The sequence below is a fragment of the Lathyrus oleraceus genome, chromosome 6, assembly GCF_024323335.1.
Source record: "Lathyrus oleraceus cultivar Zhongwan6 chromosome 6, CAAS_Psat_ZW6_1.0, whole genome shotgun sequence".
Classification (NCBI taxonomy): domain Eukaryota; kingdom Viridiplantae; phylum Streptophyta; class Magnoliopsida; order Fabales; family Fabaceae; genus Lathyrus; species Lathyrus oleraceus.
The window spans coordinates 469,994,045-470,020,772 of NC_066584.1; the positions used below are offsets into that span (position 1 = coordinate 469,994,045).

At 40.9% G+C, this 26,728-nt stretch overlaps 2 protein-coding genes across 2 annotated transcripts; both read left to right on the forward strand.

Annotated features, from left to right (window-relative positions):
* Positions 1-24,454: 24,454 nt before the first annotated feature.
* On the forward strand, positions 24,455-24,934 carry LOC127096298 (glutenin, low molecular weight subunit-like). The gene has a single exon (XM_051034884.1). The coding sequence runs from the start codon at positions 24,455-24,457 to the stop codon at positions 24,932-24,934; it is 480 nt and encodes a 159-aa protein (XP_050890841.1).
* Positions 24,935-25,036: 102 nt separating this feature from the next.
* On the forward strand, positions 25,037-26,453 carry LOC127096299 (uncharacterized). The gene is made up of 3 exons (XM_051034885.1): positions 25,037-25,377; positions 25,462-26,282; positions 26,386-26,453. The coding sequence occupies exons 1-3, from the start codon at positions 25,037-25,039 to the stop codon at positions 26,451-26,453; spliced, it is 1,230 nt and encodes a 409-aa protein (XP_050890842.1).
* The last annotated feature ends 275 nt before the right edge of the window (positions 26,454-26,728 follow it).

Below are 26,728 nucleotides of genomic sequence, written 5' to 3' on the forward strand. Positions count from 1 at the left end.
TTCAGAATATGGATGTCAAAATGTTATTTGTCTCGATGAAGCCAGGATCGAGAGACAAAACCTTCCTCGTAGGGATAGGCGTTGCATTCATGCATATTAACCTGTTTGCTGTTTTGTAGGTGTCGGGTTCTAACGTGCTTGATTGTGACAGGAATCATTGCTCGCGCCCGTAGAGTTGTACCTTTGCACTCAACCCGTCCTCACAGATACTTCACCAGACGCAATACTCCAAGACTGATGGATCTCCCAAATACAGACGTTCTCGAGCTGAAAGATAAGATGACCGAGCTGTTCAACATCATGCAAGGTTTTGCAGTTGGTCAGAAAGCTTTGGCTGACAAAGTTGAGAAGCTCGAGCGGGCTTCAGCGGCAAACAGCGGTGTCAACCTGGATGGTGTCTCCGACCAGGGGCTGGGTGGTTCTAGAGATGGTGGCAAAAGAGCAACTGTGGGTATGGTAAATAATAATGCTGGTGGATTTGGCGCTGCCACAGGTGGTCAACCTGGTCAGAATATGAAGGACAGTCTGTTCCCGCCTTTCTTCGGGGTGGAAGATGATAGAGAGGAAGACAGAGAGGCTGATCAGTTCTCGATGCACAACGAACCGTTCGGTCAATACGGTGCCCCACCACAGATCAAAGAGATTCAGCTGCTGGCTGAGAAGATCCGAGCTTTGGAGAGCTATGCCACTCCTGGGGTGGTCAATATGTCAAACATGGGGCTGGTAGAGGGGATTGTGATCCCGCAGAAATTCAAAGCGCCCACATTTGATCGGTATAATGGAAGTTCCTGCCCCGAGACTCATCTGCAGGCGCTCGTCCGAAAGATCTCTGCATACACCATGGACCAAAAGCTGTGGATGTATTTCTTCCAGGACAGCCTGTCCGGAGGCTCACTAGAGTGGTACACCAAGCTCAAGTCCTCAGATATCAAGAATTGGCAAGATCTTGGGGACACTTTCTTTAAACAGTATCAGTTCAATGCTGATATGGCTCCGAGTCGTACCCAGCTGCAGGGTATGTCTTAGAAGAATAACGAGGGGTTTAAAGAATATGCTCAGAGGTGGAGGGAGTTGGCTGCCAGAGTGCAACCTCCACTGGTGGACAGAGAGATGTCTGATCTCTTCATGGGTACCCTGCAGGGGGTTTTTGCTGAAAGGATGGTGGGTTGTCCGGTAACCAACTTTGCAGACATTGTGGTGGCCGGAGAAAGAATTGAAAGTTGGCTACGAATGGGGAAAATACAAGGTAATGCTTCGTCATCAGCATCGAAGAAGCCCTTCGGGAACGGTCAGCGCAGGAATGAGGGTGAATCGAGTGCTGTGTATGCCCAAAGGGGACACGGTAGGGATCGTTACTACCAGCACACTGTTGCGGTAACTACCCCTGCTGGTAATCAGTCAGTACGACAACAACAGCAGTCGCCTCAACAGAGAGCACAGAGAGATGGCTACCAGGTGAGAGGGAAAGGGTTTGATCGCCATTTTGATAAGCCGCCCGTGACATATGTTGTTCTGTTCAAAAAGTTGATGGATCTGGGGTTGGTTCAGCCAAGGACGATGGTTCCGTTAAGATCAGATCAGAGGCCTCCCAATTATGATGAGAACGCCCAGTGTGAATTCCATTCTGGAACACCGGGGCATAACATTGAGGGTTGTAGAGCTTTTAAGCATGTCGTCCAAGACTTGGTAGACTCCAAGGCCATCAATTTTGCGCCATATCCGAATGTTAATGCTAATCCCATGCCGGCGCATGGTCAGGCGATGGTGGGCGCAATTGTTGAAGATTCGGATCACGCTTGTGCGGTAGGTGAAGAGACTGACAGTAACTGCGAGTTTGATGGTTGGATAAAACCGTGCATACCAGGGATGGAAGTCCAGAACTGGAAGGCCTAAAAAAAAAAAAAGATCATCACTGTCACTCTGCCGGAAGAGTAATAATTTCTGTTTCAATTCTGTTTGCATGAAAGCCATACGTTTTGCCCGAAACGTAATGGTCCATTGTAAGGGCCACCTCATGTTCATATTTGCAAAATTTTGCATCATTAATAAATGGATGTTTGTCACATTAAAAGCGATGTTCCCTGTTTTTCATTTATTTTTGCAGTTTAAAAACAAATAAAAATGGCAATGTTTGTTTTCATTTTTTCATCTTTTTGATTTGTCTCGTTCCGGCTTCGAAAAATAATTCTCCGGATCTCATTGATAACAATTCGGTTACACCTCTGTATGACTTCGACAATCCGATCTATCATGCCGAAGAAGAAGGCGAAGAAGATTGTGATCTGCTGGAATTAGCCAGGTTGTTGAAACAAGAGGAGAAGGTGATTCAGCTGCACGAAGGGCGAGTTGAGCTTGTTAACCTGTATACTGCCGAGGTCAGAAAGGAAATGAAAATTGAGGCCGCTTCAGAGGCGAGTCGAAAGCAGAATGGTAGCCCTGTTGAAAGAGCATGTGGATACCGTCGCCTGGTCGTGTCGGGATATGCCAGGGTCGGATACCGATGTCGTTGCGCACAAGCTACCATGGAAAGAAGACTGTCCTCTAGAGAAGAAGAACGCCGGTGCTACTTATCAGAGAGCCATGGTGACTTTGTTTCATGGTATGATTCATCATGAAATTGAAGGATATGTTGATGACATGATAGCAAAGTCCCAAACAAAAGAGGGGCATCTGGCAGACCGGGGCAATATCGTTTGACCGGTTGAGACAATTCAAACTGAGGTTGAATTCAGATAAGTGCACTATCAGAGTGCGGTCCGGTAATATGTTGGGGTTCATTGTAAGAGAGGAATCGAGGTTGATCCTGCTTAAAAAAAAGGGAAAAAAAAAAGAGAAACGCCTGAACCGAGAACATAAAAAGAGGTTCGTGGTCTATTAGGTAGATTGAACTACATGTCATGGTTCACATCTCCTCTAACAGTCACGTGTGAACCTATACTCAAGTTGTTAAAAAAAAAAAGAGATCAAACGGTCAGGTGAAATAATGATTGCCAAGGGGCATTGAGAAATAAAAGAATGAGTTATAGGAACCTCTGATTTTGATATCTCCTGTGGGAGGAGCAATTGTTAATTCTGTACTGGACGGCCTTCGAGGGGTCTATGAGGTGCGTATTGGGGCAGCATGACGAGTCTTGTCGAAAAGAGCATGCAATTTACCTTAGCAAAAAGTTTACCGACTGTGAAACAATACATTCACTGTTCGAGAAAACTTGCTGTACTTTGGCATAGGCTGCTCGCCGACTGAGACAGTATATGCTGGTTCATGCCACTTTGTGGATGTCCAAGATGGATCCGATCAAGTACGTGTTTGAGAAGCCAGCATTGACCGGACGGGTTGCGAGAAGAGCAAAAGAGTGTTGACTGATTTGTGATACTCTCAGAAGGCAATCAAGGGGTGTATTGTCTGATTACATCGCCCCGCAACCCGTTGAGGATTATCAACCGATGAAGTTTGAGTTCCCTGATGAGGACATCTCGAGGTGCTCAAATCGAAAGATTGTGAGGAACCGATCCCGGAGGAGGGGCCTGACCCTGAATCTGAACAGATTCTGATGTCTGATGGGGAGGTTTAGGTGAATAAGCTTTTGTTGCCCGGATAGCATTTGAAGGCAGCGACAGTATGACTGAATATGAAGCTTGTATCCTGGGTATCGAACGTCGGTGCGTACATCTACCGGGGCAACGCCTTTCTCGTTGGTATATGGGATGGAAGCCTTGCTACCGGTTGAGGTTCAGATTCCCTCTTTGAGAGTCCTGATGGACGTGAAATTGCAAGAGGCTGAATGGGTGAGGACCCGGTATGAAGAGTTAAGCCTGATTGAAGAAAAGAGGCTGGCAGCCATCTGTCATGGGCAGTTGTACCAGCAGTGGATGAAGCGTGCTTTTGACAGAAAGGTGCGACCTCGAGTATATCACGTTGGTGATATGGTGCTGAAAAGGATCCTTCCTCCTCAAAACGATCGAAGGGGCAAATGGACACCCAATTATGAAGGTCCATTCGTGGTCAAGAAGGTCTTCTCTGGCGGAGCCTTGTTGTTAACGACCATGGATGGCGAAGATTTTCCATCCCCTGTGAATGCGGACGCAGTTAAAAAATACTTCGTAAAAAAGAGACCCGCTGGACGAAAAGAATAAAAGAGTCCAGGCAAAAATGGGCATCCCGGCAAACCGAAAAAAAACAGAAAGAAAGGTTCGGGCAAAAATTAGGGATAAAAAGAAAAACTGTACACCCGGCAAGTCGAAAACCTGGAAAGGCGGCTTGGGCAAAAAAGGGTATCCCGGCAAGTCGAAAACTCGAAAGGGCGGTCCAGGAAAAAGAGGGATTGAAACGAACAACTGCGTCTGGCATGATCGTTTGCGCTTTGGTTAAAGCATCATGGATAATCCCCGGTAGGGATCAATCAGAAGCGTCTTGTTCAGAAGGCAGAAAGCACGGAGAGTCTGAGGACATATGGGGTGTAACCGAGTTGGAACTCGATGAGATCACGGGTTTCACATTGCCATTAGGATAGATTTTTCCTTTTGTGCGCAATTACCTCTTTTCAGGGATTGCTTCCTTTGTATTGCTCATTTGAGCCACATTTTTCAAATCAATAAAATGCACATTCCGTCAAATAATTTTGTTTTTGTTTTTACCGCTTTGATTGCAAAAACATCCGATTATTTTGATAAAGAATTTTGCATTTTAAGACATACAGGTCCCTTCCAATGCATGTTTATAAGATTGAAAGCTTGAAATCTTATTCGGAAGGTTGAGTGACCCAAGTGTTGAAATCTTGACACGCCTGGGGCACGGTTTTATCTGACGATCTGTTTTGCAGGTACTGTTAGATCTCTTCACTCACTTGCAGGTTGTGATGTGGAAGCTATTGACAAAACAGTCCCCACGGAGTCCAATCAGGGACGAATGAATAGAAGAACGGTGAAAAGACGGCGAGACCTACGATGACCCTTTGGAATTAATCAAGAAGATTCTTCAAAGTCTGAAAATTGAAAAGTCTGTATAAATCCCAGGAGTTCGTTCTCCGTCGAGAACGAAGCGGTTTGGAATATAAGATGATGGAGCAGAAAAGGTCCAGACAAGTCTGGGAGTTCTCAAAATTGGAAAGCTGACATGGGAGTTGGATATGAATGTCGTAGTTCGACGAGTCGACGGGTGTTCGGTACCAGACTGTCCTCCTCTCCAAGCAGAGTCGTGAGGACTAACTCCACAGCAGATTCAAGGTCTGTGGCTTCCCTAGCAGGGTCAGGATGGTTATCCCCGGCAGGTTTAGACCAATCCTTTCCCAGTTGTCAGGCCTGAAGCTTGCAGTTTCCCCAGCGGAAATATCTGTGTGTGGTGGTTTCCCAAGCAGAGACAGGATTGTTGTATCCCCAGCTAGTCAAGACTGGTGTATCCCCACAGAGCGCTGGTGGTTCTATCCCCAGCAATTCCCCAAGTGGATCGGGTGCAAAGGAGGTTTTTTCCCAGCAAGGGTTGCCTTTTTCACAACAGCAGCGATATTCCCCAGTAGGGTGGAGATCGGAGTGTTGGCGAGTTCCTCGGCAGAGTGCCTCGAGCTCCCCAGAAAAGTCCCTCGAGGGGGATGCCCTTTTTATGCATTCATCATGTAGATAAGCATAGCATATTGCATAAAAAAAAGTAAATCGCGTAGCGTTTCCATAATTATGGAGCATTACGCAGAAAAATCAATCATGCATCATTGCAAGCATGAGCTAGTCTCAGACTGTGGTCATCGTTTGAGAGGTGGTTTTGCCCAAAGGTGAAGATGCTACTCCGAGGAGTTTGGTATCGTGACAACAATATTCCCCAGTAGCGCGATACTGGAGGAGACTTTTCCGTCGGGCAGAGATGGGAATGTTACGCGATCAGCGCGACTTGAGTCGTGGTTACCATTCGAGAATGGGTTTTGCCGGTCAGTGAAGTTGATACTCTGAGGAGTTTGGCATCGTGACGTTGGGTCATCGGTATTCCCCCAGTAGTGCGATACTGGAGGAAGATTTCTATCGTGCAAGATGGAAGTTGGAAGATGTTACTCTGAGGGGTTCAGCATCGTGATTTCGGAGCAACAGTATTTCCCAGTCATCAGTTAATGTCTGGTCGAGTTTTCTTCGATGTCCAGTAAACATCATTGTTCGATGTCCTGTAAACATCATTGTTCGATGTCCAGTAAACATCATTGTTCGATGTCCTGTAAACATCATTGTTCGATGTTCTGTAAACATCATTGTTCGATGTCCTGTAAACATCCTTGTTTGATGTCCTGTAAACATCATTGTTTGATGTCCAGTAAACGTCATCGTTCGATGTCCGGTAAACGTCGAGTTTCCTCCCAGTCATTGGTTAATGTCTGGTCGAGTTTTCTTTGGTGTCTGTCAACATCATTGATTCGATGTCCAGTAAACGTCGAGTTTCTTCCCGGTCATTGGTTAATGTCTGGTCGAAGGTGTACCCTCTGACATGTCGCCATCGGAGTGGTGTTTTGGTGTTATTTCTGACGTTGCCAGCGGAATTATCACAAGAAAATGGAGAGCGGGGTTCAAATGGAGAAAGGGAAATGTTGCGGCATTTTCTGGAGAACGGGGTTCACAATGGCGATCACAAGTTATCGTCAGGCGACTGGGGTTCAAATGGAGAATGGGGTTCATTACTTTGGCAAACAAGATGTCGGGGTTCAAATGCAGTGATCCGGGATCATTTGCGCGAAGGAAAATTTCGGGGTTCAAGAAAACGAAAAAAACAGAAAATTTTGGGGTTCAAGAAAAAGCATCAGAAGGAAAAAAGATAATAATCCCCAGCGAATGTGGTGTTCAGGCCATGGTTATCCCTGTGTTACCGTTTATTTTGGTATCCAGGTCGACGTTGCTGTTTCGGTGATCAGGCCGACTTTCTCCGTATTAGACGGATTTTTCTTCAAGATTGTTTCTTTGCCGATTCTGACAGGCACTGTTAATTATTTCCCATCAGAGTGCAAATTGTTTGTCTGTTCTTGGTATTCAATCACTCTTCATCCTGATCATCTGAAAGCCGAGGCTATTCAAATCGACAGGTTCACAGTGGATTGAATAGGGGCAGCTGTAACACCTCAAAATTTGCCCTCCTCTCTTGGGACTAGCTTAACATATTGCATTTCATTTGTAGGTCATTAGGCATTGCATAATTGCATATCATGTGGCTACATTGAGCAAGTCATCCTCCTAGGTCTTGGTCAGAAGATAAGAGGTTGAAATTCAAGCTGAGGGTTTCATTGATTGAATTGATCACTAATCATCTGAGGGTTGGTGATTCAAATCAGGGTTTCATGGCTCCTCAAGGGGATTGAGTTTCATCTTGGTTGAAATAGTACATCATCATCATCATGGTTTTGTCATCACCAAGAGATTGATCAGATACCTTGAGATTAGGGTTTTGACCACTGGTCAACCCTAATCAGTTGAATCATCTGCATTGGGCCAATCAGGGCTTGGCAAGGAGATGGGGTGTACAATAGATATGGGGATCATTTCATGATTGTATTGAGCTTATGGAAGCTAGGGTTTCATCATTGAGCCATTTCATCAGGAGTTTGAGGCTCAATTTGATCAGTGCATAGCCAGATTCATCTATCAGTCAGAAAAGTCAACTGTGGTCAACTGTGCCTGAAATGATGGATTTGGAGGTGGGAGAGGGTTAGAGACACTTCATTCATGTCTAAACAAGTTTCATTTTACATTTCAAACATCAAGGATGAAGAAAATAAAGTCAGATGAAAAGTTTCCAAAAATAACAGGTGACTTGTAATTGGAAACTGCCAAAAATGGAAAGTTTTTCATCTCAAAATTACATGTCCAAAAATGCTTCAAATGAAATTTTGTCCAACATGAAAGTTGTAGATCTTGCTCTCACCTTTCCAAAAAGTCCAAGAACATGAATTTCTCATGTGTGGTTGGCAAGTTATGATCAAATCATTTTCCAAAAATGCCTAAATTCAAAGTGGCATAACTTTCACATGGAATGGCCAAATTGGGTGATCTTTCTTTGAGAAAACCAGATTTTACATGTACTTTCATGATGCATCATCATATTTCATCAAAAATAATCATAGCAAAAAGTCATTTTTCAAGTGATTCCTTTTGTATTTTTGGTGTGAAATGGTGAATTTTCAAATTACAAGGCATTGGCTCACAAAACTCATTCCAACACATTCCAAATGGCCAATGTGACTTGCTTGAACTGATTTTCTACTGTTACATTGCCTAATTTGTAAAAGGACATTTTTGCCTTTTCACATGAAAACTCATTTTCACTAATTTCACTTCATTTGCTAATTGTGATTAAGAAATGGATTAAGCATGTGGTATAAGATGTTAATTGTAACAGAAAATCAGAATCACATTTCATTCTCCAAGATCTAACAAACTTTCCCTCCCAATTCTCTCATTTTTCTCCAAACTTTTTCCAACTTTTTTCATCATTTCTCATTGAATTCTTCATCAATTTGGCTCGTTCTTGTTGGATCCACCTTCTACATGCATCATTGAGGAACTGTTTCATCAAATCAAGGCCAAAAGGTTGCTGAATCGTGACTGTTGAAGGCTTGATCTACCATGGCAAATTGAAGAATCTTTGAGCTGGAGCTGTTTTGAGCTGAGGCATTCATTCCATTCAACTTCCTCAACGTTGATCTTCATCTGTTTCACCTTCTTGGACTTGGAAACGCGTGATTCAACATCTGCTTCATCCATAAGGTAAATTTTCGATCTCAACCATTGCTTGAATTAAGATGTGGCTTAGATAGATCTTTCAACGTAGGATAGCATGCTGCTCGTGGTTTTGAATTTGGTTGAGTATCGAGAGAGAAATCTTGATTGGAAGTTTGATGTGCAAACCTATTTTCGCTCGATCCGGTTAACATGAGTAGAATTAGGAGAAACTAATTTCATATTCATGATGTACGTGATTAGACGGTGATTTTGATGTATGGCATGTGTATTTTGGTTGAGATGTGTTCTTGAGGATTTCTGGAAATTTTGTTGATGTTCTTGATGAAGAACACTCTCCAGGCCGTGTTCAATCCGTTTTTGCCTTGGCTTGTTTCAAATTGTTGTTTACCGCCATCGCCAGCCAATCATAGCGCGCCACTCCATTAAATGAAACGACCGCGTTTTGGATTTCGCTGTGAATATTACAAAACTGCCATTATTTCAATATTATTTCATTATTTCATTTTCTTTTTCATTTTTCATTTCATTTTGATTCATGATCTTCAAAAAATCATAAGTTCTTCATTTCTTGCCCAAATTTGATGAGACTTTTTGCATTATTCTCCTTGTGTTGTGTAGTGTTTTATGGTGATTTTTAATATTTTTGTGCACGTGTGGAAAAATAAATTGCCTAGGGATTGCTTGAATGTATCATTTGTGTACCATGCTTGCCATTTCACTCATAAAATGATGATGCTTCCATAGAAATTCATGAAATTTTGCATGCCTATTCTGGACTCTTTGCTGGTGATTTTGATGTATAGTTTGCAAATTTTGGATCCCTGGTTGATGAGATATGAATTTTTGATTAGAGGTGTGACAATTTGTGTCACACCATGCTTGGTGAATTTCATGATTTTATTTGATGTGCTTAGGGACATTGTATTGAGCCAAATTTTTGCATGATTGAGCATATGGATGTTGAGAATACATGGGAATTTTTCTGGATTTATTGCTTGCATTTCCTATTTGATTGGAATTTTTCCCCCTGTTTGGTCATTTGTTGATTTTTTGTGACACATGTTTGTATTTGCTTTGTGAAATTCTGGTCATTAATTGGATGGATGTGAAATTTGACATGTGACTTCTAGACACATTATAAGTCATTGTGGTTTTGATCCCATTCATTTATCTTGTTTTGTCACTGTTTTATGATTGATGGAAGTTGATGTTTGTTTTGATGCCTTGTGTTGGCTTGCTTGAACTTGTCTGGACTTTATGATTTTGATTGACCTACTTCCCTTGATCCAAATAGCATGAAAATTGGTATGCTACTCATTGAATGTGTTCTGTTTAGGCTGGAATTTTTGTGGAATTTATTGAAATGTTTTGATAATGTTTTGATGGTGATCATTCTGTTTGGTCCTTTGAGGTTGCAAATTGCATGTTTGATGCTTTTTCTTTCATGAAATGATGACAATGAATGATATGAGCATGGGACCAATTGGTTTTGTTTCTAAATTGTTTGATTGTGATTTTGGATAATTTTCACTTTCTGTTTTGGATTTTTCATCTCCTTTGGACCCTAGGCTTGTCCTAGTGGTCTTGTTTCTCACTTTTGAATTGTGTTTCAGGTTGAAGAAGCAAATGTTTTAAAGGAGATTAATGCAAGTTGATTGAGTTTGGTTTATATGCTTGTTATGGACTAACTTGGTTTATTTTGTAGGATGCTTGGCTCACTTGAGTTGATTGTGCTTTGCATAGTGCATTGTTTGATTACATTGTCTGTTGGTTCTTATGCTGTTTGTTTTGACTTGGTGATTGGTATACTGACTGAATTAGATTGATTTCAGGTACCATAGTCGCTTTAGTTCTTTGAACTTGCTTTGTGCTGCTGCTTGGTTGTATAAACCAATTGAGGTAGACTCTCTTGTCTCCATGTAGTCTGGAAGACCTGGCTTGTTATTTAGCCAGGCAACTGTCTGAAGTCCTCCTTAAGAGGCGATGTTTGTGATTGTTTAACTTTGTCCCCAAGCAGGAAAAGACCTTGATTAAGGCAATTGGCGGATAAGAGAGATATGCAATATATCTCCCGCTATTTTGTTGAGTCGTCCCTCTGCTCACACCACTGTGTTGATGCATTGGGACATTAACCCAAGATCAGTTGAGTCAGAGTCTTGAGTGTAGAAGGGTTCCCCCTTTCTGAACCCACACTCCTTTGTCTGAAGCTCTCCCTGGCCAGGGATAAGAGCTGTGAAGTCTAATCTTCACTCACCTTTCCTCTGCTTCACCCTGACTCTCAAAGTCAGGGTTAAGAGCGAACACTACCCTGTACAGTTGGCTTGCTCTTGCAGCCTCACCCTTGTTTGAGCCTCACTTGACTGGATATAGTGTGTGCTAGTTGGAATGTTTGCTTCGTTTTGTTTATGCTTGCATGATTTGCTTTTTCCTGGTTAGGATTAGCTTGCTGTTGTGCAAGTAGATAGAAACCATAACATAGGGCAAGGATGCATGATAACACCTAGGCTCGAGTCCAGCTCCCTAGTAGTGTGTTTCCCTTTGTATCTGGTTAGAATTTCTTTCCCGTTCAGGGGAACTACGTCGCCCTGATCCTCATACCAGATGAGGTACGTAGGCAGGAGACCGTGCGAGGTCTCTCCGGGCATTTTTTTTTTCTTTTTTGTGTGTGTTTTCTTGTTAACCCTTTTGTGTGTCAGGATATGGATGTAAGCCCAGCGATTGGCTGTCCTGATCCTGATTGTGTTTGTTTGGTTCGGAAGCCGATGTAAGTCCAGCGATTGGCGTTCGGGTTCCAAGTTTGCCCGTGTTTGTGTGTGTCTTGTTTGGCGTGCGTGAGCCGAACTACGGCAGCTCTGATTCTCGTTCCAGACGAGATACGTAGGCATAGGATGCGATATCCTAGCGAGCCCTCTCCTCTTTTCCCCCACCTGTGTTGTCTTCGGCGTGTGTGTGTGATGTTTGTTTAGCAACCTTTTCTTTCTTTTAGAGCGTGGATCCCGTCGAGTACGAAGGACGTGAGGGGTGCTAATACCTTCCCCTTGCGTAACCGACTCCCCTACCCTTTCTCTTTGGTCGCGAGACCATGCTTTCTCCAGGTTTACTCTGAGCGTTTCCTTTCCCTCTTTTGGGATAAATAACGCACGGTGGCGGCTCTGTGTTGTTTTTGTTTCAGCCCGCCGGTTGTTTTTCGCGGATGCGACACACTCACCCTCGACTTCTTGGTCAGTTTGTTGATTTGGTAGCAAGCAACCGGTTTGCCATTTCCGCTGTTCAAAACCTTTGCGTTTGAGATGGTCCGCTCGGGGAAAAAATTCAGAAATTCGCTTCCTCCTACAAGTTTCCATTAAAGAGTTTGTTTGTTGTTGATGGAGCCACAGAATTAAGTCACGGCAATATGTATGGATTTTCAAGAATAAGAGGATGTTGCTTTACGACACTTTAGTTTAACACTGCATAAGCGATGGGGAATTGTTGTTGTTATCGCCCGTGAGCTTGGACGCTAGAAACTCCACCATACTGTGTTCACCTTCATGCAGGATTCATAGCCAATTCTCATTGGATTTATCCTATTCCAGCATACGGTAATCCCAAACCAACCCTTATGCTCACAAACTCAGTGTATCTCCCTACAAGCATCAACCACAATCCACAAATTAGTACAATCTCATTCCGTTATGACAAGCGCGTAAGCACACGTTCTAATCTGTTTAAACTTACCAAGAAGTTTACAGTAGTGAGTTACCTGTTACCAACGGTAAAAGATTAGGATAAGAATTGAAGAGGGACCACCAAGTTTGGGCGGACAGTAATTCCAGAGTATTTGTGCTCCACTACACACACAGATGTCCTAGCTCATAGCGACGACCAACGGTACGAAGGAGAAGGCAAGAGGGGGACCACAGAGATGGAAGAGTTTTTTTGTCTTTAGCGGATTCACGAAACAATTACATAACCAGATCGAAACGTCAAGGAAAGGAGGCTGCAGTTTTGTTCAAAAACAAAAAACCTAGAATCCATTTTTTCGGAGGAATTGGTAACCGAACCTTCACACAAATCCATTCTTGTTTGGAAGAGATCCCCTATAGAACATCACGCACAGTAGAAAGCGAACAAGCCATTAAAGGAACGCTCATAGGAGTTTAAGCAAGATGTTTACCTTGCCGTCCAATCGCCGATCGACCCCATTGCAATCGGTTAGTTTCGTCTTCGATCTCAATTGCGTTTCAACTTCGTGTTGCATCCATTCATAGCCATAGAATGTTAAGAAGGTGGTTTCCAAGTCCAACTCTGATTCCACATTGATTTCTTTTGTGTTTATTTTGGTTTGAGTCGTGGTGCTGTTGATTCAGTTGCTGCCGAATCATTCTTCTGTTCCTTACAGTTCCAAATAGACTTTTCCTTTTTGAAAGAGGCAAAAAGTTTTTTTTGCATTTTGAAGAGTTTGGATTTTCGTTTGAGAGAGGAAGAGTTATCAGTTTTTCACTGCGTTTGATCTTTCCAAGTTTTGTTTGATTTGGGTTTTAAATTTTTTTTCTCTTTGGAATTGACGTTTGCGCTTTTCGCTTTACCCAATGGCCCTTTGGTTTTCCAACCTTGCCATTTTCCCATTAATGGATGGCAGCTAGCCATTAATGAGGTTGACTTGCCCCTCTGTCCCGTCACCCAACAACCACGCGGCTAGGGTTTTGTTTGGTATTCTCGGCGCCTCCTCATTTTGGACCAGGCTGGAGCGGATCTCATTTGACCCAAACCCAAACAGTCCAAGAGACTGTTGGGTGTTCATTCGGCCCAAACTCCCATGGCCCATTGCTTACCTTTAGTTATTTTTTATTTTATTATTTATTATTTATCTTTTGCTTGTTTATATGTTTGGTCGTTGTTAGTCTAACAGTTGACCGTCCGTGGCCGGGTGGAGGGGGAGTTGTCTCACCTCCCTTTGAGTGGTGTGTTCGATACCCATGTGTGGCATGTATGGATTTTGATATACATTTAATTTTCTATTTTATTTCTTCTAATATCCTTTTATATTGTATGCATTTATCCAATACTCGTTGATCTCGCCCTTTGTCCTCGATTTTGTTTATTGCTAAAACATCAATTTTAATTTATGGGTTCAACCATTCCAATGTTGTCATTCCGTGATTATTTTATCGATATATTAATAATATTTCACCGTGTTTTGATTTGTCTACATGACTCTCCAATGTTTGTCATGATGCGTAAACCGGTTTTGAGCACATTACTTAGTTGTCACTCCCTCATCTCCACACCCTTGTAAGTCGATTGCTTTTAAGCATCGCCACCAACCTCACATAGCTTACTCTTGGGCTTTCTTACAATGAGATCATTTTATCGCACCTACACTCATGCATTGTGTACTCGTTGATTGGACCCGATTTATTTATTTCATTATTTTGAATCCCCATTCAATAAAATGTACCCCCACTCCCATGATGTGGAATAATTTTACTGTTTTAGTTCTTTATTTGCTTGACTGTTTAGCTAGTTACTAACAAAAGAATAAAATTAATTTCTTTTCGAAAATATCAAAAATAATGACTCGATCCAACGTCGAGTATTTTCTCAATAAACAAATCAATCCATTTCTATCTATTCCATTTCTTCCAAACCACTTCATTCGAATCTTTCTCAATCGTTCATCAAATGCTTGATCCAACGTCAAGTCATTTTCATATTAAATACTCGAAAATACTTAATTCCTATTTAACACCTTTTCAATAAAATGGAAATGGAACGTGGTGGATACCATGCACTCCTGAGACTAGGGTTCGAGATGGATATCTAGCCTATCTTAGTTCTCGCCATCATCCAAAATTATCAACACGGTTTCGTTAAACCCTTTTCTCAATCAAATTCAAAAACACTTAATTCTTATTAAATACCTTTTGTAAAATAAGATGGAAATGGAACGTGGTGGATACCACGCACTCCTGAGACTAGGATTCGAGATGGATATCTCGCCCATCCAAGTTCTCACCGTTACTCGAAACACATCAAACCAATCAAACCTTGTTCTCGCCGCCGTGCGATTGACCCTTAAACCCTTTTCTCAAACGAAAGGTATTTTGTTTCAAGATGATGCAAAGCAATGTTTCGTCCACTTGAACGTGTGAGCAAGCTTGCGATGTTGCCCGCGAATGTTGATTTGTAAATCCATTCGACCGTGATGCAAACGTCCCCTTCTCCACTTGTTTTGGGTAGTCCAACAATGTTTTCGTCGATTGACACAAAGTAGCTTTCGTTAAAATCGACCAACAAAGAAACATTTTTCTACCCAGAACTACGTAAGCCTTGAGTTCTCTATTGCACCCGGAGATACGTAGGAGCAGGATTTGTAAATCTTGTCAGGCCCTTTAATAAAAAAACTTAGGCTTAGTCCTCCTCGTTACAAAACCAAAAACATTCTCCTCTTTTCCACTCTTTCTTTCCCACCTAATAACTTGAGAAGCATAACATTTCAAACTAACACTGATGCGTACAACTAACCTAACGGTTCCCGTTGAGTACAACAGACGTAAGGGGTGCTAATACCTTCCCCTTACGTAATCGACTCCCGAACCCTGATTTGGTTACGACGACCATAATCATTGTCGTTCTTTCTTGGGTTTTATCGATATTTCCCCTTTCCTTTTAGGAATAAATAAAGTTTGGTGGCGACTCTGTTCAGTCCATCATTGCGAGCGTGCGGTTTCGCTTTGCTAGGTCGTTCTCTCATTTTTTCGAGGTACGACAGATGGCGACTCTGCTGGGGACAATATTTCCCTAAGTGAGTCAAGCCTAGTTAGGACGTTTGTGTGCCTTTGTTTGTTTAATTGTGTGGCTTTTCTTTATTTATTGCTTCTATTATCTTTATTGTTATATTGATATATTTGTTGTATATTGGTTCCATTGTGATGTTGGTATTTGGATATTCTAATTGCAAACCACGTGGGAAACACTTTATACCCGAGTCTAGAGTGAAAAAACATAAGATAGGACGATGGTCGAGTAGTACAAACTCCCGAGGTGAATACTTCGTAAGAGTCGGTACGAGAACCTCACTTAGAGTAGATCCTTTTGCAAATATTGTCGTCCGAGGTGAATACTTCGTAAGCTTCAATGTTTCAAAAGGGTCCATGACTCTAAGAACCTTTTAGAACACTGAACTTTTGGCCAAATAGGAATGATGGTTGCGTAGTATGGATTCCTGAGGTGAATACTTTGTAAGAATCAGTACAAGAACCTCGCTCAGAATAGATTCTCTAGATGGAGTTGACGATCGGAAAGTATTTTCCGTAAGCGTCAAACATTCTTTTGAATCCATGACTCCGAGTATCCTGTCTAGAACCAAGTCGATGGTTGCGTAGTACGGACTCCCGAGGTGAATACTTCATAAGAGTCGGTACGAGAACCTCACCCATAATAGATTCCCTTGATGGAGTTGATGACCGGAAAGCATTTTCCGTAAGCGTCAAACATTCTTGTGGATCAGTGACTTTGGGGGTCCTTTGTAACAAAACCCTAGATCATACCCGGTGAGAACCCCGTTTTGGAAAGCAATCAGATTTATCCATACCTCTGACCTTTGAACCTGTACCAAAAAAACACATTGTGTAGCGGGGTATTCGTTACCTTTAGATTTATTGACTAAATCAGAAGTAAACCATACAAGTTGAGTCGCCACTGCACTTCTTTTTATCCAAAGGAAAGGTTAGAAAGCGAACAAAAACCGAGAAGTTTTATCGAATCAAAAACTAATAAAAATGTCAGAGATCGGGGTAAGGGGGTTGGTTATGCAATGGGAAGGTTTTAAGCACCCAAAACATCCTAGGTACTCCTAGGGAGCCCTTTTCACACTTGTTGTAAGGTTGGTATTTTTGTGAAAATTTGTTTGTGCAAACATGATTAGGGAGATGAGAAGAGAATATACAAGTTATTTACAATTTTGTGTTTGGATGGATAAACCCATTGCATACGTACCATCTTAAAAGATTAGGATCAAAACCTCGTAGTTCGGGGTAAAAATCTCAAAACAAGTTGGTGAATTGATTGGTCTAAAAGCCTTAAGGTCTTTTGTTATCCAAGGGAGAAAACTCAACCTAAAACCATAAATCCACCATGTGAGGATAGCTTCATCATGCTAGTGAGGGGTTAACCCTATAATAAGCATGGAAGACTCATTGTCCATCACTAAGGATATAGGTGAGCATTATATCTACCTCAAGGATAACTCAAACCTAATAGCTAAAGGTTATGAATTTTTTTTTATAAGAAATGGCCATTGAAACCACAAAAGTATTTGAATGAGTTATATTTACCAATGAAAAGTATTTACAAAATATGGTCAAATTTGACTTAAGGATTCAATTCAAAATAAGTGTTATGAAAAGTTAATTTGAAAATCAAAAGCATAATGCTTAGGTTTCTAATGTTTGAAAACAAATGTTAAGTGTTTGCACAAAAGTTTTGGCTTGGGTTAGAATGGAGGGAAGAAGAAGAATGACTAAAGTCCTAATCATACAAGAGATGAAGGATAAGAAACAAGACCACAAATGAAGTTCCTCTCTTGAGATCATATTGATGATCCAAGTAGCTCCCATCCTTTGGAATAAGCAAGCAAATAAGTGTATACTTGAGCAATCAATCAATCAAGCAAAGCCCTTAGGAATCTTCCAATGACTCTTGTATCTCTCACTTTAGATGCATATGACAATGGTTCTTCAATTTGGCTCAAATAGGAATCCCCTAGCACAAAAGAACACACATCAAAAAGTTCCATGAAGCAAATCAAGAATGGACAAGAGTGAGTTTAGAGATTTGGTCCTTCTAATCCATATTCAACATTAAGGCCTTTTTACTCCATTTTTGCATAGGGAATGTCCTAGAATCTAAGTCCTTTTTGTCCATTTTGCATTTGGTCCACAACAATCAAAACAAAAACACAAGCACAATATTATATACACAATTATGTGCTCAAGTGAGCAAAAGGCAAATTGCATTAACATAAACATGTGCTCAAATGAGCAAAGAGCAAAAGCAAATGAATAATATGTACAAGAATAGTAAATTACATAAATGTAAAGTGCAAGAATTAAATGTTAATGGTTAATGGTTAGTGTTAGAGTTAGTGTGCCATAAGGCAATTTAGCGCTATGTTAAGCAATCGTAATTGGACTTATGTAGAAGTCACACTTATCTGAGGCCGGTCAATAATAATATAGGCAACAACACAAGTTAGAGATCTTGATTAGTGAATCAAGCTCCTACAACTTGCCATGCCAAAAGAAGATGAGAAATGATCTTGTATTGATTTAGGTTCTTTGCTTGATTAGGAAGCAACCTATCCTTAATGCAAAGCCATTCACTTGATCCGTGATCAAGTTGAATTAGATTTGAATCAAGGAAGGTTAAACCTCCCATGTATCAAGGCTAACCACCAATCTTTAACTCATTGATCAAAAAAGAAAAAGAAGAAGAAGATGATGAATATTAAAGTACGTTAATGGAAATGAAATGAAATAATCAATAAGCATTGACCAAAGATAGAGAAGATCAAGGTCAAATAATAGTAAATAGAAGCAAAATGAAGATTAGAAGTCAAGAAACAAATAAAATATTTTTGGTATTTTTCAAAATTAAAATAGTACTTGAATTGAAATAATAAAGAAAGGTCAAACTTCAAATTCACTTCAAATCAACTTTGAAAAGTCCAAGTGGATTATCCTAAGTTCAACAAGGTCAAACAAAGTTTGACAAAAAATTTCAGCATTTTTAGAAGTCAGAAACTATTTTTAATCAATTAAAAATGCATAAAAATAACCTAATTGAATTAAAATCTTAAATAAATCTCAAATCAATTAATAAATTGATGAGAATATTTTTCATAGATCTATCATCATTCAAAGAGGTTGGAGAAATATTTTTGTATTTTTTTGAATATCAAAAACTATTTAAAATAAATTAAAAATAAGATGAAAAGAGAAAATTCATAAAAAATATCAAATGATAAAATAAAAAATATTAAAAATCATTTTTAGAAACTAGAAATTAAAAAAAGAAAAATGCAATTGGTCTCATATTTTTTGGACCGATAATGAAGGAGATATGAATTTTTAAAATGAAATGGAATTAAAAGAAATAAAAGAAAATTAAAATCAGAATTTAAAAAATAGCAAAAAAGCGCGGAGCGTTGGATGCAGATCTCATTAATTGAGCTGGCAAATCGTGTGGCCCCTGAGCGCGCGCCTACCATGTGCTTTAGTCAATGCATCACACATAGCCATTAAACAAGTCATAACATGGGACGGATCAGATTGAATCTGGAAAATGAAACGCACGGCCATGATTGAATCTGGAGACTGGACGGTGGTGTACACCACCATCTTCTTCGGCCAGATTCTGGCGAAGGCAAAAGTTGCAGAGAAATAAAAGTGCATGAAAAGCCACGATACAGGTACCAAACGAAAGCTGGGGTGATGTACATCACCCCTGTGCCAACAAAATTCACTCTAGATTCCTATTGAGAGAGAAATCAGAGGTTAAATTTCATGGAGTTCAACTGAAACTTGTTGAATTTTGAAAATTCAAAGCTCAAAAAGATTGCCTCTATGAAGAGGACTTCAGACAACACAGCAACAACAATAAACAAGCAATATATAAGTGGATTCGAAGAAAATAGAATCTGAAGTGATTTGCAGAGTTTGAGAGCACGATTTCTTGGTGATTAAGCTTGCAGTGTGATCTATGGATTAAGGAGAGCAAGGCTTAGGAACTTTAGATCTAAAAATCAATCAATGAAATTGAAGTTTAGATCTGAAAAAATTGAGCGAAAATGGTGAGTTCCTTTGAGTATGGGTGAGGAATCAATCGTGCAGCATGTAAGGCGCCTTCAGGTTATTGAGATGAGGAGCATAAGGCACTTATTTATAGCAAAAGGCATGGCTAAAAGCATGATCAATTCATTTCATGGATGGAAAGGGCCTCCATGCATGGGCCTGTACAGGAACATGGAGGGCCCAATTCCACTTGGATTTTCAAGCTAATCATCAGCAGATGTAAATTGGACGTGCAGATGGTGTATGTTTAGCTCATGCAATGCAAATTTAATTGATTTTCAAAAATGCACCAATATGTTCATGCTTTCGAAAATGCCATATCCATAAATGAAACACAACCTTATGAGTAATGGTTGGAAATATTTTTGAATGAGGATCATTTGATATGTTGACCAAAACTTCATTTGACATTTGGAGATTGATGAAAATTGATCATGAAGTATAGGGTGCAAAACATGTACATGTGGAAATTTCAAAAATGGCCAAACTTCAAGCCCTTGTGTTTCAAGGATGCAAGATCTAAATGACAAAATCTTCAACATAAAAGTTGTAGAGTTTTTCAAGACAATCAATTTGGACTTAAAGTTTTCATCATTTGGATTTTTGATGAAGAAGTTATGGGCACTTGAAGTTGGACTTTTTCACATTTCAATGCCTTTGTTCCAAAGTGACCTATAATGTTTTGCATTATCACATGTATTTATTTTAGGATTTTGAAAATTTTCTCAACATAACATTTTAATTAGACATCTTAAGCTTTCCAATGCATTTGATCCCACCTCAAAATCATGAAAAATTAAGGAGTTATGTCCTTGGGAAGTTGACCAAAAATTAGGGTTTCAGACAAAATGACCTATAATGTTTTGAAATGGATGATGACCTTCCAAGCTTCAAATAAATTTTGATGAACATGAAAGTTGTTCATAAGGTTCTTAAGAACATGTTTACTCTTGGGGTCATCTCCATTTGACAAACACATTAAAAGTTAGGTCTCAGTGTACTTCAAAATAGTCAGATGAATTGACTGATCAACTTCTCAAGTCCATGCCTCAAATATTGATGAATTGATGATTGAGGACACTCAAATAAGCTCAAATATGAATTAAATGATTAATTAAGGAACTTCCCTTGATTGTATTTGATCATAGGTTGAGGTTGCTTCATGAGCAAGGCACAATTGATGAACAAATGAATTAGGGTTTCCTTGGGTAACAAACCTCGAACCCTTTGGTTTGCTTTGATCAAAATGATGAATTGAGATACTTGGGAGGTATATTTAAAGGATGAGAGCTTTGTGAACCATTTCCATGCTTTAGTTCATCTCCTCCTAGCCCTATCAATGAGCATAGAATCTCCTAGAAGCTTTGGATCTTGTGACTGCTCAAGCTACAAACAAAAGATGTTAGTGACATATTTTTGTACTTTTGGTTAGAAATAAAATGAGAAAAGCAATAATATACAATTCAAGCATGCTTGGTGATCTCAAACCAACTCAAAAAGGTTCCCACCCTAGGGTAAAAGCCAAGATGCGTATAATCCTTGAGGCAAGATGCAAATGCAATGTTATGATGCCATGGGGGATCTTAGGGTCAAAATTAGGGTCTTACACATTTCATCCATCCATTCATTGCATACGCATAAAAAGAAAAACTCTTAGTTTGTTTCGCATTATTTCAAGAATCCAAGACTTGTTAGCAATAGGGATCCTGAGAGAAGAAGCACTTTTCAATTCAAATACAAGAAAGTGGACCTTGCCAGCCTGCAGAAGTTGAGTGCCAAAGTAACACCAATCAAACTCAACAGCTTTATGCAAGACTATGGAAGAATCCTGGATATCTTAAATGAGAAGATAGACGTGATGACCGCAGTGACTATTGCTCAGTTCTATGATCCACCTCTACATTGTTTCACGTTTTCTGACTTCCAATTGGCTCCTACCTTGGAGGAGTTTGAGAGGATCATATGCTGGAATTTGAAGGATCATAATCCATTTCCTAAGTTTGATGAAGGTATTCCTCCCAAGAGGATAACTTTAGCTTTGGGTATGAAGGTTTCTGAAGTCGTGGACAATTGGGATGTGAAGGGAGCTTTCAATGGTTTTTCTAGGAAGTTCTTGGAAGATCAAGCTAAGAAGATGGAAAAAGAGAAAAATTGGAAAGCTTTCTATGACGCGTTAGTTGTGCTGGTATATGGGATAGTTCTCTTCCCAAATATTGACCACATTGTGGACCATCTGGCTGTGAGGGTCTTTCTCTCTAGTAACCTTGTACCGTTCCTCCTAGCAGACCTTCATTATGCTCTCCATGAGCGTCATGAGAAGAAAGGAGGAACCATTTTATGTTGTGCACAGTTGTTGCATGCCTGGTTTAGATCTCATATGCCCGAAGAAGGCCCCTTTGTCTCAAAGAAACTCAAGCCCTCTCAGAAGTTAACTTCTCTCACCTCCAATCATGTTAAGTGGTATATCAGGGATTGGGGAACCGAGGATGTTATTGTCAGCATTAGAGACTTCCCCAATGTACCTTTGATAGGAACCAAGGGTTGCATCAACGACAACCCCATGTTTCCTTTGAGGCAACATGGTCACCCTATGAATGACCCTCTAAAAGATGAAGCTTTAGAGCCCTTCATCTTACACAACGCTGAAGCAGATCACCCCATGGTGAAGAAGATCAAGAGGTCATGGCAAGCAATCATCAGAAAGGGTAAGGAGTTGGGTAAGAGAAATGTCATCGCTCGAGAGCCTTATACTTGTTGGGTGAGAGAGAGGGTTCAATTGGTTAAACTCCCTTTTCCATTTGATCCTTCTATCTATCCATTGGTTCCTGAGCCAGAACCCATATTACCTGAAGATATGGAGAAGCTTAATGCCCGTATTAAGGAGCTGGAATTGGAGAATACTGACTTGAGGGTTAAGCTCGGCCGAGTCTCGGTAGAGAATGGAAATTTGAAAGATGGCTAGAAGAAGAAGGACAAAGAACTTGAAATTTCCAACAAAAGGGCTAGAGAGTCTGAGGCAAGGAGAAAAAAGTTCGGACAAGCGCTCTATAGTACTAAATCTGTGTTCAAGACGAAGGAGAAAGAGTTGGATAAAGCTGTACTCCGAATCCAAAAGCTCAACAAAACTCTGGAGTTGACTCTTGAAATGAAGAGGGAAGCACGTCTGATTTCTAAGATCCATACTCGTGAACTTGAGAACACCATTCAAAAGTACAAGGATGCTTGGGAACGTGAGAAGTTGAGGACTGAAGAGTCGGAAAGAGTTTGTACACGTTTGAACTATCAGTTGGAACAAGCCAATGCTAGGATCCAGGTGCTTAAGGGTGTGGATCAGGATGCTGCCTATCTGATGTTGCTGAGTGAGTGCAGATACTAGAGGAACCTCTACAGGGACATAGAGGTGACCAAGGCTGAAGACTTGCGCATCACTCAAGACCTCCAAGGACTTTACACTGAATAGAAGGGCAAATTTCTGAGGTTGTCTAGATTTGCAAATTCCATAATGCAAGAGTAACTTGAGAAATTGCAAGAAGTTGATTGGTGCATGTGTCCAGAGAATACTCCGCATCAAGTTTTTAATTTCAATAAATTTTGTAAGGTGATGTTGGAGGGGCTGACTACCGACCTTGCTACAGTTTGAAAGGCCCGTATGCCGTAGGCATTTTGTTTGTATTTGAACTCTGTTCTAAATTAATGAAAGATCGCTTTTTGGGATTCATTTTATTGGTTTTATTGCTTTATTGCTTTATTGCTTTATTGCTTTAAATACTTGCAAATAAATGTTGTGGCATTTCTGAAATGAATGACTGAAACTAACTGAGAGTTTTGCAAACAAAATGCATCCATACATGCACTCATACATTTTCAAAATAGAGTCTCACTCCGCCCTTTCTTCCTCCAGTTTCACGCTGAATCTTCAACACCCGTACAATACGCGTGCCCGTGTAAGACAAAGGATGGCTGAACAAGAGCAAGAGAGCGCCCGAGTTAGAGCTGAATTAGACGAGATCAAGGGGGGCATGTTCCAGATGAGAGAAATTCTACAAGCTTTAACCTTCAGATTTGAAGCTCCGCAAGCGACCATGATTTCGGAGATCACGGGCCCAGCAGTCAAAGTCTAACTTCAGAGGTCTTTACCTTTAACCCTTCCTCCATATGGGCTACCTTACGACTTCATCCCTCGAGCGGAAGTAGTAAATGACATGGGGCAATTTGTCCAATAAGATGTGCCATTGCCGGTTTACACCGATGCACGCCCATTCATCCACACTGTTGCTCCACCAACTGCCTATGCTATGCATGTTCCACACTTTGAAGATCAACATCATCTGTATCAAATGGGAGAATCAACCGTTAACAGTGACGAAGTGAGATTTGAAGATTTTAGAGAAGTGAAGGAGAACATGCAACTTCTTGAGAAAAAGTTCCGAGCATTGGAAGGAGACCATGTCTTTGGTTCAGCTGCCAAAGAAATATGCCTTGTATCTGGGTTGGTGATTCCGGCTAAGTTCAAAACTCCAGATTTCGACAAGTACAATGGGAATACTTGCCCAAAGAGCCATCTCATCATGTATTACCGTAAAATGGTTGCTCACGTGAAAGATGACAAGCTGATGATCCACTGTTTCCAAGATAGCTTGAGTGGGGCTCCTTCCAAGTGGTATTTAAGTCTGGATCAAAATAGGATCAGATCTTTCCAAGACCTGTCAGACGCGTTCATAAAACACTACAAATACAACATGGACATGGCGCCTGATAGAAGACAATTACAAAGCATGTTCCAGCATGACAAAGAGTCCTTTAAGGAATATGCTCAGAGATAGAGGGAACTGCCTTCTCAAGTTGAACCACCTGTAGCCGAAAAGGAACTTCCTGAACTATTCATCGACAATGTCCAACCCTAATTCTATGAGAAGATGGTTGGAAGTGATTCCTTGGGATTCTCCGAGCTTGTTGCTATAGGAGCTTGTGTTGCACATGGCTTAAGAAATGGTAAACTTATAGATGTGGCTGGAACTTCAAGTGCTAATCCGAAGAGGTTCTCTGGAGGGTTTCCCAAAAAGAAGGAAGGTGAAACTAATGTTGTGTTTATTGGCCAAGGAAGAGCCCTTCCAAGAAGAAGACAACAACAATATTCACAACAACAGTATGTTCAACAACCTTTTTCGTATCAACAACCTATATACCTTGTCCAGTATGCCCCACAACCGTACGTAGCTGATGTGATGCCCGCCTTTAATCAACAACCTGCTCAGGCTTATCAACCACCTCAAGTTTATCGACCATCTCCAATTCAACAACGTGCTCCTGCTCCCCCAGTTTATCAGCAAGCACCAGCAGCTCCTGCCTATCAACAGCTGAGAGCTCAGGCCCCAAGACAAAATGCTCCGAATTAGAACAGGAGGCAGGGGGATATGGCAACCTTCAATACAATTCCAATGTCATACATTGAGCTTTATCCCTTTCTGTTACAGAAAGGTTTGGTGGTTCCTAGACCTATGGGACCTCCACCTGATCGTTTGCCTCCATGGTACAACCCAAATACGCATTGTCCTTTTCATGAGGGTTCCCCCAGGTATGACCTAGAGGGTTGCTATGCTTTAAGGCATAGGGTTCGTGAGTTGATCGATAGCAAGATTTTGTCTTTTAGGGATATGGGACCAAACGTGAAGAATAAACCTCTTCCCCCCCATGGAGACCCTACAGTGAACGCGATTAAAGATGCCTCTGATGGTGTTACGGTTGAGAAGGTTGATGATGTTAAGACTCCTTTGGCAGCATTCCACGCTCGATTGATGGAAGCTGGCCTGATTGATGTTTGTCATGACAGCTGTGAAGAGTGTGCCACACACCCAAGGGGGTGTCAGATGGTACAAGATAATATTCAATACTTGATGAACAAAGGAGTGCTTTAAATCTCCAGTATTGCGAAGAATGAAGATGTGTCAGTAATTGAACCTTGTTTCAATTTAGCTGAACCGGTTGAAATCCCTTACTATAGTAGGAGAGTGGTACCTGCGAATAGTCATCCGTCACCTATTGAGATATGTATGCCTACGCCATTTCCATATGAAAGCACCGAGGTTGTGCCTTGGAAATATGAGATTACCGTTGTGGACAAGATTGTTGAAGGAAGTGAAGATGGTGAAGTGATGGAAACAATGAATGAAGACACCACCAATATTGCAGGAATGAGCGGAATGACCCGTAGTGGTCGAATCTATATGCCTGTATTCAATGTGACTCCTTTAGTACCAGCCAAGGAATCTACAGTTATAGCTCTTGCTAAAGAACCCGAAGTGGTCCAATCTAAAGATGATGTTAAATTCTCGAAGTTGATCAAGAGAAGTGATTATAAAGTTGTGGATCAGCTGCATCAAACACCATATAAGATTTCTATTTTTTCTCTACTATTGAACTCCCAAGCCCATAGGGAGGCTTTGTTGAAGGTTCTTGCCCAAGCTCATGTAACACAAAGCATAACAGTAGACCAGTTTGATGGGGTGGTTGCAAATATCACAGCTTGCAATGCTTTAAGCTTTAATGGAGAGGAATTACTTGAAGATGGACAAAATTACAATCGTGCTCTCCATATCTCGGTAAAGTGCAAAGATGATGCTTTGGCAAGAGTTTTGGTTGATACCAGATCTTCTTTGAATGTAATGCCAAAGAGAACACTTGCCAAGTTATCTTATCAAGGACCAGCTATGAAGCCCAGTGCCTTGATAGTGAAAGCTTTTGATGGTTCCCGGAGAACCGTGATTGGAGAGGTTGAACTGCCCATATTGATTGGCCCTCACATATTCCTGATTACTTTCCAAATCATGGATATTAATCCGGTGTATAGCTGCTTATTGGGGCGTCCCTGGATTCATGCTACAGGGGCAGTTACCTCCACTTTACATCAGAAAATGAAGTTTGTAGTGGACAATCAACTGATCATCATTTCTGGAGAGGAGGACTTTATGGTCAGTCACCTTTCATCCTTCAGATATATCGAGGTTGATGAGGACGCTTTGGAAACCTCTTTCCAAGCTCTTGAAATAGCCAACGCCACTCTTTTGGAGATGAAGGACCCTGTTGGGAAAGCTTGTTCATCTTTCGCTTCTCTGAAAAGAGTCTAGCATCGAAGGAGGAAACCCTGAAGGTTAGGGTCAGCTTATTGATGTTCGTGAGAAGCATGATCGCTT